Consider the following 15,709-nt stretch of genomic DNA (forward strand, 5'->3'; position numbering starts at 1 on the left):
AAGGCAAGGAGATACACACTACAAGGCAAGGAGATACACACTACAAGGCAAGGACGTCATTGCACGGCAACAGGTGCAACACAAAACACGCTCAAATCACCAACAAGATTACTGACTGCAAGCATCTAATCTGTTAATCAGTTCATAACAGTCAACTTCAGTACGTGTCCAGGTTACCTCATTTCAACAGTCAACTTCAGTACGTGTCCAGGTTACCTCATTTCAACAGTCAACTTCAGTACGTGTCCAGGTTACCTCATTTCAACAGTCAACTTCAGTACGTGTCCAGGTTACCTCATTTCAACAGTCAACTTCAGTACGTGTCCAGGTTACCTCATTTCAACAGTCAATTCTTATTTTTAGTTCATGGGCTGAAACTCCAACTTTCACTAATCTTTTTGCACAAGTGGAATTTTACATGTATGACCGTTTTTTCCCCGCCATTCAAGCAGCCATACGCCGCATTCAGGTTTTTACAGTTGTCATTCTTTTCCCCACCATTTGTTACAATAATAAGATAAAACCACGGTATGAAAAGCGCACCAGGTAGTCGGTTAAATGATGTGCACTGCTCTCCTCACATACCTGTCATAAACAAACACTTCAGGTTAAGGTCCTCAAAAATAAATAATGATTAACGTCATTTGTGATTCACGTTTTCCTGGTGTACCAGAGGAAGGAGATACGACGCGCAGCCCCGTGTCAATAAACAAACTCAACATCAGCAATTACCCCCCCCCCTTTCTGCACACCCCTATTAGTTATGCTCCAGAAGAGTAAATGATGATTAATTTCATTCGTGGTTCACACCCATCTTCCTGGTGTAGGAGGGACTGTAGGGGAAAAAGTGCCATAGGTATACACCATCGTGTCAGTAAACTCAGACCATCAGAAAATTACCTCAACATCACCCTTCATTCCCTTCTCTGTACAGCCATTTGTTACGGATATCGTCAGAAAACACGCGCGCGTGCACACACGCACGCACACTCACACTCACACACACACTCACAGTGATTGTAACACACACACACACATAAAGTGACACACACAAAGTGACACACACACACTAGCACACCCCTACCCACTAACCCCCCCCCCCCCCTCTCCTCCCCAACATCTGTATACAGCACTGTACCCAGAACATCAGAAAATGACCCCCACCCCCATCCCTTTCTGTGTACAATCCTTTGATACCAGTATGGTCAGTAGTTCACCCCGCCCAACATCGGTAGAGATGTACCCTTTGTACAGGGTTTCCCTGTTCACCTCATATACACCACAGGTAAATAATGCCGACAGGTGTTGCCACGGCATAGAGAAGCCGGGGAATAATCGAAGGGTTGATATGCCTGAGCGCTGTCGCTTTCAACTGCTGGGACCAGCAACAGGTGTCGACCCCCACCAACAACCACAATAATCAAAAGAGAAGCTTGCATATAAATACAAACAGCTAACGACAGAAACACAGGGAAAAGGCGGAGTGAATCAGAAGAGTTGGGTCGGGGATGGGGGGGATGTTGGGAGGGGGAAAGGGGGGGGGGGATGTTGGGAGGGGGGGGTGCCGGCTGTTGGGTTGGGGAAGACAGTAAGTAACAGGTGGTCGATGGTAAGTGTTCTATTCTTTACTATGCTACTTTTAACGACTTTGACCGTTCTGGCAAAAGCTGATTCTTCCAAAGCTGACAAAGTTCACATCATAGCTGCCAATCTCTTGTGGCTAACTTTATCTGACCAATTCTCTCTCTCCAGGTGAGATTTTCTTTTTATTATTGCAGCAGACATGTCAGTCCCAAAAACTGAGTGTTCCACGTTCATCCCTTAAAATGTTTTAAACTCAAACAGCTCCGGAAGAATACCCATGCTTTAAAATAACAAAAATACACTACACCCGCAGACACCCTTGGAAACTTCGCCTACAAATTACAAATAACGTTTGACTTACAGGGGACAGAACTAAAACCACAAAGGGTGTGTTTGACAGCTCATGCAGAAACACCCTGACCACAGTTAATCCCGCTGCTGGAAAGACCGACACAGTGTCATATCATACTGCACAGATGTCACACAATTAGGTCAGGAACTCCAATCAGCTGAAAGCCGGTGTCAGGTGCCCGCAAGTGCGACTGCGAATAGTGCAGAGACCCCCCCCCCCCCCCCTACCTTTTCAAACCCTAGTTTTTCCAGATTGTCTGTCAGTAACGTCTATAACCTCACCTCCCTTTGCTTTTCTCAGATAAAAAAAACAATGTTTTTAATGTTGTTAGAAGGGGGTTTCTTTGTATTGTAGTAAAAGTGTCCTGTCCACCTTTCAATCACCCCATCTTTTCTCCCGAAATGAAAAAAGCCCAAATAAATTGAAGTGATCATCTGCTTGTCAACCACCTTACTTGAACATGAAACATGTGAAAATGAGCCCATTCCTATTTTCCGGTATGCATGTAAACGATGCAGTCTTAGGATGACCGGTATGCATGTAAACGATGCAGTCTTAGGATGACCGGTATGCATGTAAACGATGCAGTCTTAGGATGACCGGTATGCATGTAAACGATGCAGTCTTAGGATGACCGGTATGCATGTAAACGATGCAGTCTTAGGATGACCGGTATGCATGTAAACGATGCAGTCTTAGGATGACCGGTATGCATGTAAACGATGCAGTCTTAGGATGACCGGTATGCATGTAAACGATGCAGTCTTAGGATGACCGGTCTGCATGTAAACGATGCAGTCTTAGGATGACCGGTATGCATGTAAACGATGCAGTCTTAGGATGACCGGTATGCATGTAAACGATGCAGTCTTAGGATGACCGGTATGCATGTAAACGATGCAGTCTTAGGATGATGGCTGGCAATGGGTTGGTGAGTCAGAGGAGCCCACAAAGGAATTTCTGAATTCAAAATCATCGAAGAACTGTGCAAGTAAAATGATCCCATTATAACGATTCAGCCGTGTGCTAACTCTACCAGCAATGTATCAGCATTCACTGATAAGTGCAAGGGACACAACCGTACGAAGCTGCCGATCAAAAGTTCTCACAATGAGCAGAGTTGCGGGCCTTAAATCTGTATATCTATAGATCTGTCACATACAATGTATGCACAGCCAATGACGACATAAAACAACACTTTGTTCAGCAACAACAAAAACGTACACACAGACAGACAGACAGACAAACACCACCACCACCACCACTACCCAAAAAGAACAGCAATAAAAAAAATATGAAAGAAAAAGAAGAGACAAATCAAGCAAAGGCAACAGACACAAAACAAAGGCAACAAACACAAAACAAAGGAAACAGACAACAAACAGAATCATGGCTTACCAGTATTGGAGTCGTCTCCCTCAGCAGCATGCTCAGCCACACTGACACTGCCGTCATCATTAGGATAGTGGCCCCTCCTCCACCTCTCCTCTGCTCCCTACACAACAAACACAAAACACACACACCATTCAGGGGCTCACATCCATGAGAGGTGGCATAGGACAAATGTCCCAGACAATGCAAAAGTGATAGGACATTAATTTTGTACTGAACAAAAATAAATCAATAGGACTTTTTTTTTCTGGCACCAATTTTTGTTTTGGCGGCATGTTGCTTTTTCGGCGGAGAAAAAACCCGCGAAGGGAGGCAACTGTCAACCAAATTGGAGCATTCAGAGTTGTGACCCTTGGAAGCTCTTCTCAATAAAAAGCACATAAAGTCTCCCCAAGTTCCGTCTGCTTGGAGAGACAGATCGCTTCGCAAAACATCGATAAAATAGCAAAACCACTGTAAATTGAAAAGTACTGACAATGTCCGGATCAAATAAAAGCATAATCGGACAATGACCACTTTGTGACAAAAAACAACAGGCTATAATTATGTCCTCTTGCATGAAAAATGTATAGGACATTTGGAAAAAACATCAGAGTTTGTCATCATTTTCACGAGTTTTCATTCACAAACACGTGGTAAATAAATCTCATGTTCCCCATGCAATAACTCGAGGTGGTGAATGGGTTTGAGCTTTCATGTGAAACGTGGATTGTCAAAGTAAAAGCCAATCAGGCTGATTGTTTGATGTGTGGAACCATCGTGGCTTTGGATTTGTGTTTCCAAGGACAACGATTCACTCTCAAAGACCCAATCAATGTTGATAATTACCGCGGCGACTCATGGTCAATTTGCAACTTATCTCTGTAATCGCAAAATCCACAACGAAAAGTCATAAACACTTAAAAGAAAAGAAATATGCTCAACACTTACTGAATTTACAGGTATAATCGCAGGTCTGTACATTTTCAGACTGGAAGAAAAACGTCAACAAGCTACGTTGGACGTCACATACAAGTTTGACGTGTTATCTCGTGCTACTGTGACGATGCTTTGTGGCCCGGAGTTGGATTCTAAAAATTCGTCTCCCTGTGGGTTATTGTGCATTTTGTTGCACAACCAAAATGATGACAAAAACGATGTTTGGTAGCTTGTTGTCAGACCAGCACTTTGTTGTTGGTCCTCGGGGAGCATATCGCCTTTTGTCTCATATTTATCAACCGCGGCCTTCGGCCTTGGTCGATAAAGATGAAACAAAAGACGATATGGTCCCCTTGGACCAACAAAAAAGCTGGTCTGTCCCAAACATCTTATAGTTATAATGTCCGATGTCCGACCACAGGCGGAAGGTATCGTCCACTGGACTACTTCTATCACAGTAGTCTTTCTATGATAGTAGTAGTCCAGTGGATGATACCTTCCGCCTGTGGTCCGACGTGGATGTGAGCCCCTGACCATTACATTCAATGCTGTGCAGAGGGTAACAAATACAGTGTTAAGATTCCGGTTTTAACACCTTGCTTTTTCACATTTTTCTGTTTCATAACCTCTGTAAATTTACCTCCATTTTACGACTACATGCAGCTCCATTTCCAGACTCCTTTCCTATTGAGACCTGATTTCTCCCCACTCCCGGGGAATCAAACTCCCCATGACTATTGAGACCTGATTTCTCCCCACTCCCGGGGAATCAAACTCCCCATGACTATTGAGACCTGATTTCTCCCCACTCCCGGGGAATCAAACTCTCCATGACTATTGAGACCTGATTTCTCCCCACTCCCCGGGAATCAAACTCCCCATGACTATTGAGACCTGATTTCTCCCCACTCCCGGGGAATCAAACTCTCCATGACTATTGAGACCTGATTTCTCCCCACTCCCGGGGAATCAAACTCCCCATGACTATTGAGACCTGATTTCTCCCCACTCCCGGGGAATCAAACTCCCCATGACTATTGAGACCTGATTTCTCCCCACTCCCGGGGAATCAAACTCCCCATGACTATTGAGACCTGATTTCTCCCCACTCCCGGGGAATCAAACTCTCCATGACTATTGAGACCTGATTTCTCCCCACTCCCGGGGAATCAAACTCCCCATGACTATTGAGACCTGATTTCTCCCCACTCCCGGGGAATCAAACTCCCCATGACTATTGAGACCTGATTTCTCCCCACTCCCCAGGAATCAAACTCCCCATGACTATTGAGACCTGATTTCTCCCCACTCCCGGGGAATCAAACTCCCCATGACTATTGAGACCTGATTTCTCCCCACTCCCCGGGAATCAAACTCCCCATGACTATTGAGACCTGATTTCTCCCCACTCCCCGGGAATCAAACTCATGACTATTGACAATTTCTAAGCGGGACAAAGTAACTGCACAAGCAATATGCACTGAATATCAACCACCTGCTCCCCCTCCTCAAAAACGCTTGCTTGCTTACACCAAGCTGTGGGGCAGGACCTCAGACTGACAGCCCACTTTGTCAACATCACGGGCCAACCAATTTAGACACAACCACCATCCAACGCTGAAGAAGAAGCTTGCTTTCTCACATTTCTGTTCTTAACCTCTGTAAATGTAGTCCATCTGTCACCAAGTATCATCTCAGGTTCAAAAGTGTGATGAAGATTTCCAGTAAATAACCTTTTTGTCCATTGGAGTGGGAACTTGAATAAAGTGCATTTGACAGTGTCACAAAATAACATGTGCAGGTTCAAAGGTGTGAGGATGAATTCTAGTAAACTGCCATAGTTCACTGGAGTGTGAACTAGCACAAAGTGCACCTGTCACCAAATAACATGTGCAGGTTCTAAGGTGTGACGATTAATTCAATTAAACTTGACTAGTCCACTGGAGTGTGATTCTGGACTAAGTGCACCCCCCCTCCCCCCCTCCCAATATGCACTGAATATCAACCCCCTACACCCCCCCCCCCCCCCCCCCCCTCAATGATTGAAGAGAAACGTGATCAAAACGTGTGGCTCATCCAGCCTTTCTATCTTTGTCTTACATTTACATGATTTGCCCATAACTAAGAAAACAACTTTAAAATTAATACAACAGTTCAAGGGAGATAATTCACTCAACGCAAGCTGTTCTTACTCTTCCTCAAGTGTCCTCCCCTGGTATATATCAGCCAAGTCTATGAACAAACCACAGGCACAAGAAGTTATGTACATTCGGTACATGTAGATCAGCAAAGAACCCCTACAGAGGTCAACATTTTGACAGGTCACACAAAAAACATCAGGGTTTCTCACACAGCCACTACACCAGTTCTACAAAAATGAAATAATTGAAATAGTGTTCTATATTATTTCCTACATTTATTGTTCTAAAAGAGAAAAATATCAAGATGCATATATCTGTAACGTAATCAAATATTAATGCCCCACCTATTAATCAATATTTTATCTTCTTCCTTACAAAGTACAATCAGGCCTAAACAATAACATGTTTGTTTGCGAAGACAAGGTCCAAAAAGTTGGGGTTGGTAGTTAGTCTTTTTCTTACACAGGCGCAATGTGGCTGTTTACCGGCCAGAAATTCTGCGAGCATTGTTCCCCAGTTACTGGAGAAAAGTAGCTTTTCTGGTAAAGTCTGCTCAAACAGACTTGTAACTTTTTTTTTTTAATTTTAAGTGTCACTGGAAACACTGAAGAAGAAAAATTAGGCCTTAATAATTACTGGTGTAAGACGAGTACTTTATCCTTTCTCTCGTTTTCCTCATGGACAACTCACTACTAGACACAGACCGCTTGGGTTTAGCTAAAAACTTCCTAATGAAACAGGCCGAGAATAAGCACAGACACAACAAATAAACCCTACCAGGGAAAAACAATCAAAACCTGACAGTACAAAAATGATGCCTGTAGACCCATGCTTCAGACAGAATACAATCACCCTTGGTTACCAGAAAAGAAGCATCAGCATGGGTTGCCTTTCTTAATAGATTTAACATCAACATTAAAATCAATAACTTGTTCCAGGGAGCTCTCCTACAAACCTCAAGCCCACACAAAAATGACATAATTCTCAGCCTGCCCAGACAAGCTGGTATGGATTTGTGGGGGAGAAAAAGATGAAACAGAAGAAAAAAAAATTAAATAGGAAGGTGTGAGCTGCGTGTGTGATGATCCTGGGGGTGTTATCCCAGGGTGTGGGCCCAGAGACAGAAATACCAGGAAGAGGTGTTGTTGAGATGTACGCAAATGTGGTGTGTGTGTGGGGGGGGGTGGGGGGGGGGGGGGGGGGTTAGACAGACTTGGTGGGAAAGACAGTTAAAAGGAAGGAAAAGACAAGCGGAGACAGCTTTGACAGATACAGAAGAGACAGAGTCTGATACAGAGAGATGGGCAGTCAGATTGACAGAGACTGCAACACAGAGGGGGGAGGGGGTGGGGTGGAGAGAGAGATATGGAGTGAGAAAAGGTGGAGTGAGAGCGAGTGTCAGTGAGACAAAAAAACGGAAGGAAAAGAGACCCCCCCCCCCCCCCCCCCAACAAAACAAAAAAAGGATTAGCAAAAGGGAAGGACGAAAGAGAGCTGGAGCCTAGCTGTCGGGGTGGGGGTTTACAATGGGGTGTGGGTGGGTGAGGACGCAGGCAGAGGGACTGGGTTCCGGGGGGGGGGGGGGGGGGGGCTGTGGACATAAATTACCACCAGGGATGAGTCAGCCACATTATAGTGTCACTTTGCCGATGCAGACAGCAGCAGGCTCACATCTCAAATCCACTGCTTTACCCCTAAGGTGTAACTGCACAGCTGGCATCTCCAACAGACCTAACAGCTTTATCCCTTTATCTCTCTGGGACATCCTCCGTCCTCCACTGTTATTTTTTCTTACCTACTAATAATCACCTTTTTTTCTTTTCTTTTTTGTGTGGGGTTTATTTACTCAGTCATCTAGTGAGTGTGTGAGTGTGTGTGTGTTCTTTCTTGGTTTTTTGTTTTAAATCGCCTTTTAAAGAGAGTGCAGATTCAGGTAGACTCTTTAATTATTTTGTTCTTTTTTTGCTTTTAAGTTTTCCACCATCTTTGAATGGAGGTGCAGATTTTGTCTGACCCTTCTGTTTTTGTTATATATATGTAGCTTGATAAAGCAAACAGGTGCCATGAAGAAGCCCACAAGGCCAAGAAAAAAACATTCAATGTTTCAGATTCCTCAACCAACCTATTTTTCCTCCTGACCGCAGAACTTTTTTTTGTCTCTTAGTTAAAAAAATCAATTTATAATAACAAAACCAGTTCACATGATTTCCGACCAATAAAAAGCCACAAGTGCCTTTCTAAATAAAAACAAACACATTCCATCAAACGACCTATCGACCCTAATTTATTATCTAAGGGCACAATGACATATATCGACAATAACACTTTGTTTTCAAACAAACTTAACTGTTCCATGATGTTTGTTATTATTAATATCATTATTTATTACAATCAACAATGTTAAAATCACAAAGTACAAGTTCCATGACATACAAGGAAAATGATTATTTAACCAACTTTTCCCTTAAACTGAGTTACATCATAACAATACTTACATACCTGCAACTGACACAAAAATCAAAATGTACTGGATTATCAGCAACTGATGTTTGTTTTCAAAATTAGCCCTGGATTTTTTCTTCAGTTCAAGCCAGAAAAGTGTCAAAGGTGTCAAAAGATAAAGCTTTCCACGCCAAAAGTGCAGACCTGCTTTTCAAGGCCAGCCAGTGAGTCTGAATGAGGTCAGTCCCATTAAATAAGTAGACCATCAAAACATTAGGGTAGTCCCATATTTCCACTGACATTTACTAGATTTAGATCCAAAAGCTGACCTCGTTTGACCTCATTTGCTGCTGATTTTAATTGACAATTCCTCTGTTGTGGTACCTCTGCACTGTACTTACAATACAATCATGTGCACGTAGACATAACTGAAAAATCAGTGTGTGTGTATGTTACTGTTAGTGTGTTAGTATTAGTGTGTGTGTGTGTTAGCATGAATGTATGTATGCACATTGGCATACACCTGTGTTTTATGTGTTTGTCCTAGATGTTCATGCAGATACTGAGATAGTAATACAGCCAGCTCACTGTACTGTATTCTTAATGTGCAATGTGTTTTCAATTTGGAAAGAATGCAGGGACTGTTAGTGGTACCAGTCTAACCAAACAAAATCAATGCTGCTCATCCAAAAAAAGAAGAAAAAATATTCTAAAAGAAAATGCAAAGTTAACAGATCTGATGACTCAACTCACTCAAGACTCAAAATGTTTACTGTCCTCATAAAAACAAGGAAAATTGCCTTACAGTGTCAGGCGATCACAGACATAAAAACATCACATGTATTAAGAATTAAACGATGCAAAGTAAACGTTGAGTAACTGCATAACGTTCAGGTATATATATTTGTGTTCTGGAGAGAAAGATTCCAAAGTAATCTTTGACAGTTTGCCATAAAATCAGAAGGTCAGACACTAAGGGTTCTATTCCACTTCCTTCTCCTGGAGCACAAGCTGTAGAGGTACCGCTACCAGACATGTTTCCTCTGTACTGCAGTGTTAAAGACTATATTCAGTGATGAATGCACACCACATTAACACACCTGGCATAATTCTATACCAAGGCTGCACAACAAACGACCTTCAATCCCCTAGCATTTACGATCTACACCCCACACTACCACAATCACCCCCACCACTAGAGGACCCCCCACCTCCCACCCTTTCTGGAACAGCAATCTGACAAGTTTGGCAGTGTCCCAGCCTTGTGAGTTTGGCAGGATGAGACCCTTTAGCACAGCCAGACACACTGCTGGTAGAACTTTACAATCAGGTCATCGACTGGTAAGTGAATGCACTCACAAGACAGAATGCAAGCTATTCCCAGTAATGCCAGTAATATTGATAGTGATGCAAGTATGACTTCTGCATGTATAACTATGCCATAATCGTGAAGGAACATTCTAGATGGGATAAACGCAGAACCTTACAGTTATGTTGCTCAAATCTATCCACCCATTAAACTTACTAAGTTCTATGAGTTATAACGTTTTATGTTTTCATTAGTATGCGCAATAGTGTTGGCGCTAGCCATTGATTACAAATTGTTACCCTTATCATTACTCGACTAGTATTATTATCATTACTCGACTAGTATTATTATCATTACTCGACTAGTATTATTATCATTACTCGACTAGTATTATTATCATTACTCTACTACTGTACTAGTATTATTATCATTACTTGACTAGTATTATTATCATTACTCTACTAGTATTATTATCATTACTCGACTAGTATTATTATCATTACTCTACTACTGTACTAGTATTATTATCATTACTTGACTAGTATTATTATCATTACTCTACTACTGTACTAGTATTATTATCATTACTCTACTAGTATTATTATCATTACTCGACTAGTATTATTATCATTACTCAATTAGTATTATTATCATTACTCTACTACTGTACTAACTAGTATTATTATCATTACTGCTATCAAAACTGATGATGATTAATGAATGAGTGTGTTATCAATGAGTGATAAAACATGCACTGATACTGATGACGTCAACATGGCATTACCCACCTGGTCAAAGTGGTCCTGACTGTTCTCCTCAGAGGCAGGCACGGAGGTCCAGTTGTACTTTCGCAGATCCTGCGGCACACCCATGCGCTCGTATTCAGCATACTGGTGCGTCAGACTGAAGGTGCAGGCATCGCACGTGGCCACCGCTTCCCCAGCGTCAAGCACCAGGGCTCCTCCCGGTGCTTTGTGCTCTTTCAGGAAATGGAACTTCTGCACCTCCAGGGTTCGAATCTTGCGCCTGGGGACACCCTGCCCACAGATGTAGCAGACAAACTCCCGGACCGAGTATTTCCTCAACCAGCGGTTAGTGTCAGCGGGGCTTTTGGAGTCCTCGTAGTCCTTCCACTGGCTGATGAGACTGAAGTAGCAGTAGTTGCACGAGATGACGGTGCCTTCGTCGGTCATGGAATCACTTCCAGGGGCTGGTTCCTTGTTGGCAAGTAAGGGGAAAAAGGGAACAGACTGCGTGCTGGCGGTTGACTTTGCCTCGTGGCGAACAGGGTAGGAGAAGAGGAGGTGAGACTTGGAGAGCAGGCAGTTCTCACCGCACAGAAAGCACACCTTCTTGGGGAGCGTGGCGGCTTGTTGAAGGGGATGTGGAACCGAAGACGCTGCCGTCGACCCACAGCTGATGCTACCAGTTCCTCGAGGTAGGTCCGAACTCTTGGGGTTGAGGCCTGAGGCTGCCGTCTCCGACATAACCAGGCCAGACGGGTTCGAGTTGGTACTGATGTCGCCCGTCACGCTGCGGGGAGTCTGGGGAGCGATGGCCAGCAAGCCGTGTGCTGTGCTCGATGAGTGGACAGGACTCTTGCTGATCTGGATGTTCAGAGGTTGGGTGATGTCAACCACCTCCCTGCGACTGTCCGTCGACTTTTGCCTCGGATGCACTCGCGGAGATTCCGTTCTGGCGAGTCCGTTTTTGAACTCGCTTCTGTTGAGCTGCGGGGCTGGCGCGTTGATGGGCAGCAAAGAGTAGCGGCGATGAAGAAGAGGGACGGTCTCACGTTCGTAGTGTTCCCACTGAGTCTTCAGGTTGCCGTTGCATGAAGTGCACACCAGGACGGTACCATCAGGGTTCAGCGGCTGAGCACCATGGGGGCGCCGCAGTTCACGTATAAACGGAAAGTACATCGTCTGCTTTCGATTTGGAGGAGGAGCTGTGTACAGGGGAACAATTTGATTTTGTGATTTCATCTGCCCGCACAAGTAGCACACTTCATCTGCTCTTACCCGTTGAATCTTCTTCTCTGTTTCTGCAGGATGAGGGGAACCATCAGAATAATACTTGTCCTTGATTTTGTACATCCGTGCGCTCGTGGGAGTACACGCACGCTCGTACGCAATCCACTGCTGATACGCTGACGCAAAACAACCTTCACACACACGGGTCAGGTGCTCTCTGCTCAGAGGCACGGCTCCTTTAAGGGGTGAGATTTTTTCTAGGAACGGGAAGTATGGCTCACTTGTTGAGACCCGAACGCTGGAGACAACTTTAGAGTTCATGACGTACATTTCGTTATTACATGTAAAACAGACTATGAGGTCTCTAAAGTTGGTGGTGTTCAACCTGTTTGAAGGAGGCCTGGCATTTTCAGCATGATTTTCTGGAGTCTTGTTGGAAACGGATAAGTCCAGAGCACCTTCAGGCTCAGCAGCACGCACCCGAGATATATGCTGCACCTCAGGAACACCACCATGGGTCGTGTGACGAGATCCTGGTCGACCAGAAGTTGTCCCCCCTACAGGAGGCACATCATTAGCACCGGAGTAACCACCAGCATTGTCGCGAGCACTGCTGGCACCACCAGCATAACCAGAAGGCCTGCGGTCATCTGGGGACAAGGGAGCAGTGGAGCAGTTGTCATGGCAATTAGGCTGATATTGCAGACCCATCACCTGCGCCATGTACTCTCCCTGCAGCTTCATCTCAGCACCAGTAAAGCTCAGTTCGTCGTTCCTCTTCAACCAGTACAGGCGCTTGAGAGCAGGCGTCTTGCTGCGTTCGTATGTCTCCCACTGCTGGGTCAGGAAGGCGTAGCAGACGCGACAACTGTCCACCACCCCGTCTGGGGCCGGTGGCCTGCAGCCTTTCGGCGTTTCATGATGCTCCAAGAAGGGAAAGTACGGTCCCTGCTCTCGTGGTTTGCTGTGTAAACGCAGCTCGGCACCCAGGCTGCCGCACACGAAACACACCCCGCGACTGCCTGGCATTGTCTTGGTTTCTGTCTGAATCTCACTCCGACCAAAACGCACTTCCTTTCTCCCCCTCCCTCGAGTCGTGTCAGTCACACACTGACAAAGCGCCAGTCACACATTCGCGCACACTAAACGTCTCATTTCAAAACCGAAAACGTCGTCTGCTTCAGTTCACAACACAATGTCCAAAATCCGTGTTACTGTCCCATGCCACACAGGCACATCCTCATCACAACAAAGCGGCCTTGATAATAACAGTGGAAATTACCACGCGACCTAATAGCGATTACGCAGCAATGAGCACACCGAGGACAAACGCGATTATTCCGGGTGCTCTTTTCATTGTTTCCCTTGCCAGTTCTCCAAGATTTCAACCAAACAATGGCACCGTTCCATTGTCTGGATCACAGATGATGACACATACTCCGGGGATGAGAGTTACTGGAAGCACACTATCAGACGACAGTCAAGTGAACAGGGACTAGATAAAATTCAAATCAAGCGCACAGTGGTGATCTGTGGAAAGAATCGAAGGGAATCCCCGCCAGGTCGAGTTAGGGATTCCGCCATCTTAGAACATCTGTCCATCCACGTTCCCACAATGCGTTCGAAACTAAACCGGAACATGTATAACATCTTTCAACCCAGTTTGAGGTTAGGGTGGGGATCAAAGAACATTCATGGCTAAGCAAAGCGTCATCAAATGCGCACTTTTGTAAACATCATGCCCATATCCCGATTAAACAAAGACTTTTTAGAACCTTCGCGGTCCCATTGTATTGTACCAAGCCTGAAAATCAATTGCTTCTTTGATATTTAAGTTTTGCAACCCTGCTAGCGCCTCAAACGAAATCTGGTTTGTCTGGCAAAGCACCTGTGTATGCAGCTGAAGGACAGGTGCGGAAAGCACTCCGCTAGACGTACTACGTCACACATTCCGTGTGTCTGCAGCACGGCGGGCGAGACTGAAAGTGTACGGGTTCGTGATAAGACAGCCGAGATTTTCCTACACGGATATGTCATGTCTGACGTATCACGGCCAAGGACAAATGAATGGATTGAAAACAAGTTATGCCCGAGTTATGTCAACCGCACCCCGACTGCCGGTTTTGGGTGAAAAGTATTTAAACATAGGCGCTAGACTAACATGGGGCAGAAGTTTGCGACCGTGTGTAAACGAAACAAAAAATGTCAATGGAAACTAATGAATAACGAATTTTTGCTTGTGCAGTCTTGGCAACTACAACTTGAATTAGGTGTTTTGAGTGAAAGGCAGTTCCACTTTTTGCCCTCTGATTTGCTGAGGATAGCACGCTTTTCTATATCTCTATTCTTTTTAAATCTCTAGTGAACGTATATCATATATATGTTTTTGGAATCAGGAACGGACAAGGAATAAGATGAAATTGTTTTTAAATCGATTTTGGAAATGTAATTTTAATCATAATTTTTATATTTTTAATTTTCAGAGCTTATTTTTAATACGAATATAACATATTTATATGTTTTTGGAATCAGAAAATGATGAAGAATACGATAAACGTAATTTTGGATCGTTTTATAAAAAAACAATTTTCAGATTTTTAATGACCAAAGTCATTGATTAATTTTTAAGCCTCCAAGCTGAAATGCAATACCAAAGTCCGGCCTTCGTCGAAGATTGCTTGGCCAAAATTTCAATCAATTTGATTGAAAAATGAGGGTGTGACAGTGCCGCCTCAACTTTTACAAAATTCCGGATATGACGTCATCAAAGACATTTATCGAAAAAATGAAAAAAACATCTGGGGATATCATACCCAGGAACTCTCATGAAAAATGTCATAAAGATCGGTCCAGTAGTTTACTCTGAATCGCTCTACACACACACACACACACACACACACACATACACCACGACCCTCGTCTCGATTCCCCCCTCTATGTTAAAACACTTAGTCAAAACTTGACTAAATGTAAAAAGTAAAAGTTAATGTTTTTGTGTGTGTGTGTGTTACAAACGTCCGACTTTAGTTGTGCCTTCCAAAAGTAAATCAATGAATACATACGGTATACACAAAGAAGTATAACCGTGTGCGCTGTGAGAGTGCTGAAGTGCCGATACAGTCACTGTTGTGTTCTCCTTGTCGCTAATCCTTCTGACAGGACACCAGTGCAAACATTCTGAAAGATGCTGATAATTCGACGATATTTCCTTTTATGAGAGGCTGTTTTGATTCAAGTCTAGCATTTGTTAGCCCCCCGAACTTATCCAGGGACATAACCCACTCAATTAACGCAGCTGGGATTGTGAAGTCTTCTGTCTGTGGTTGCCTCCCTTTAGTTACAGAAGCCTATCTCAGGCGAATCTGTCTGCGGCGAGAATTGGACATAAAATCAGCGAGTGCCTGTGCGTTTGTGTGTCTGTGTGTGCGTGCATGCGTTGTTGTTGTTTGTGTGTGTGCATGTCAAGTTTTATTCAGTTGTTTTTTTTTAACTTGTTTGTTCGTTTTGCTTCATTTTTTTTTATGACAGAACAGTTTTCAACTGTTAGTTATGTAGAGCAATCAACCTTTTTGGATTGAAAACGAACAGTAACAACAAC

General features: G+C 44.0%; 1 protein-coding gene across 3 annotated transcripts in view; it reads right to left on the reverse strand.

Annotated features, from left to right (window-relative positions):
• Nucleotides 1-13,710, reverse strand: part of LOC138959477 (genetic suppressor element 1-like) — a 119,012-nt gene extending 105,302 nt beyond the window's left edge. For all 3 annotated transcript variants that reach the window (XM_070330999.1, XM_070330991.1, XM_070331007.1), the window contains exons 1-2: nt 10,927-13,710; nt 3,335-3,431 (exon numbers count right to left, since the gene is read on the reverse strand). In XM_070330999.1, the coding sequence (XP_070187100.1) occupies nt 3,335-3,431; nt 10,927-13,140 (2,311 nt within the window). In that variant the 5' untranslated portion in view covers nt 13,141-13,710. The remainder of the gene's footprint in view (nt 1-3,334; nt 3,432-10,926) is intronic.
• Nucleotides 13,711-15,709: the final 1,999 nt, after the last annotated feature.

Source organism: Littorina saxatilis, linkage group LG1 (assembly GCF_037325665.1).
Source record: "Littorina saxatilis isolate snail1 linkage group LG1, US_GU_Lsax_2.0, whole genome shotgun sequence".
NCBI classification, from domain to species: Eukaryota; Metazoa; Mollusca; class Gastropoda; order Littorinimorpha; family Littorinidae; genus Littorina; species Littorina saxatilis.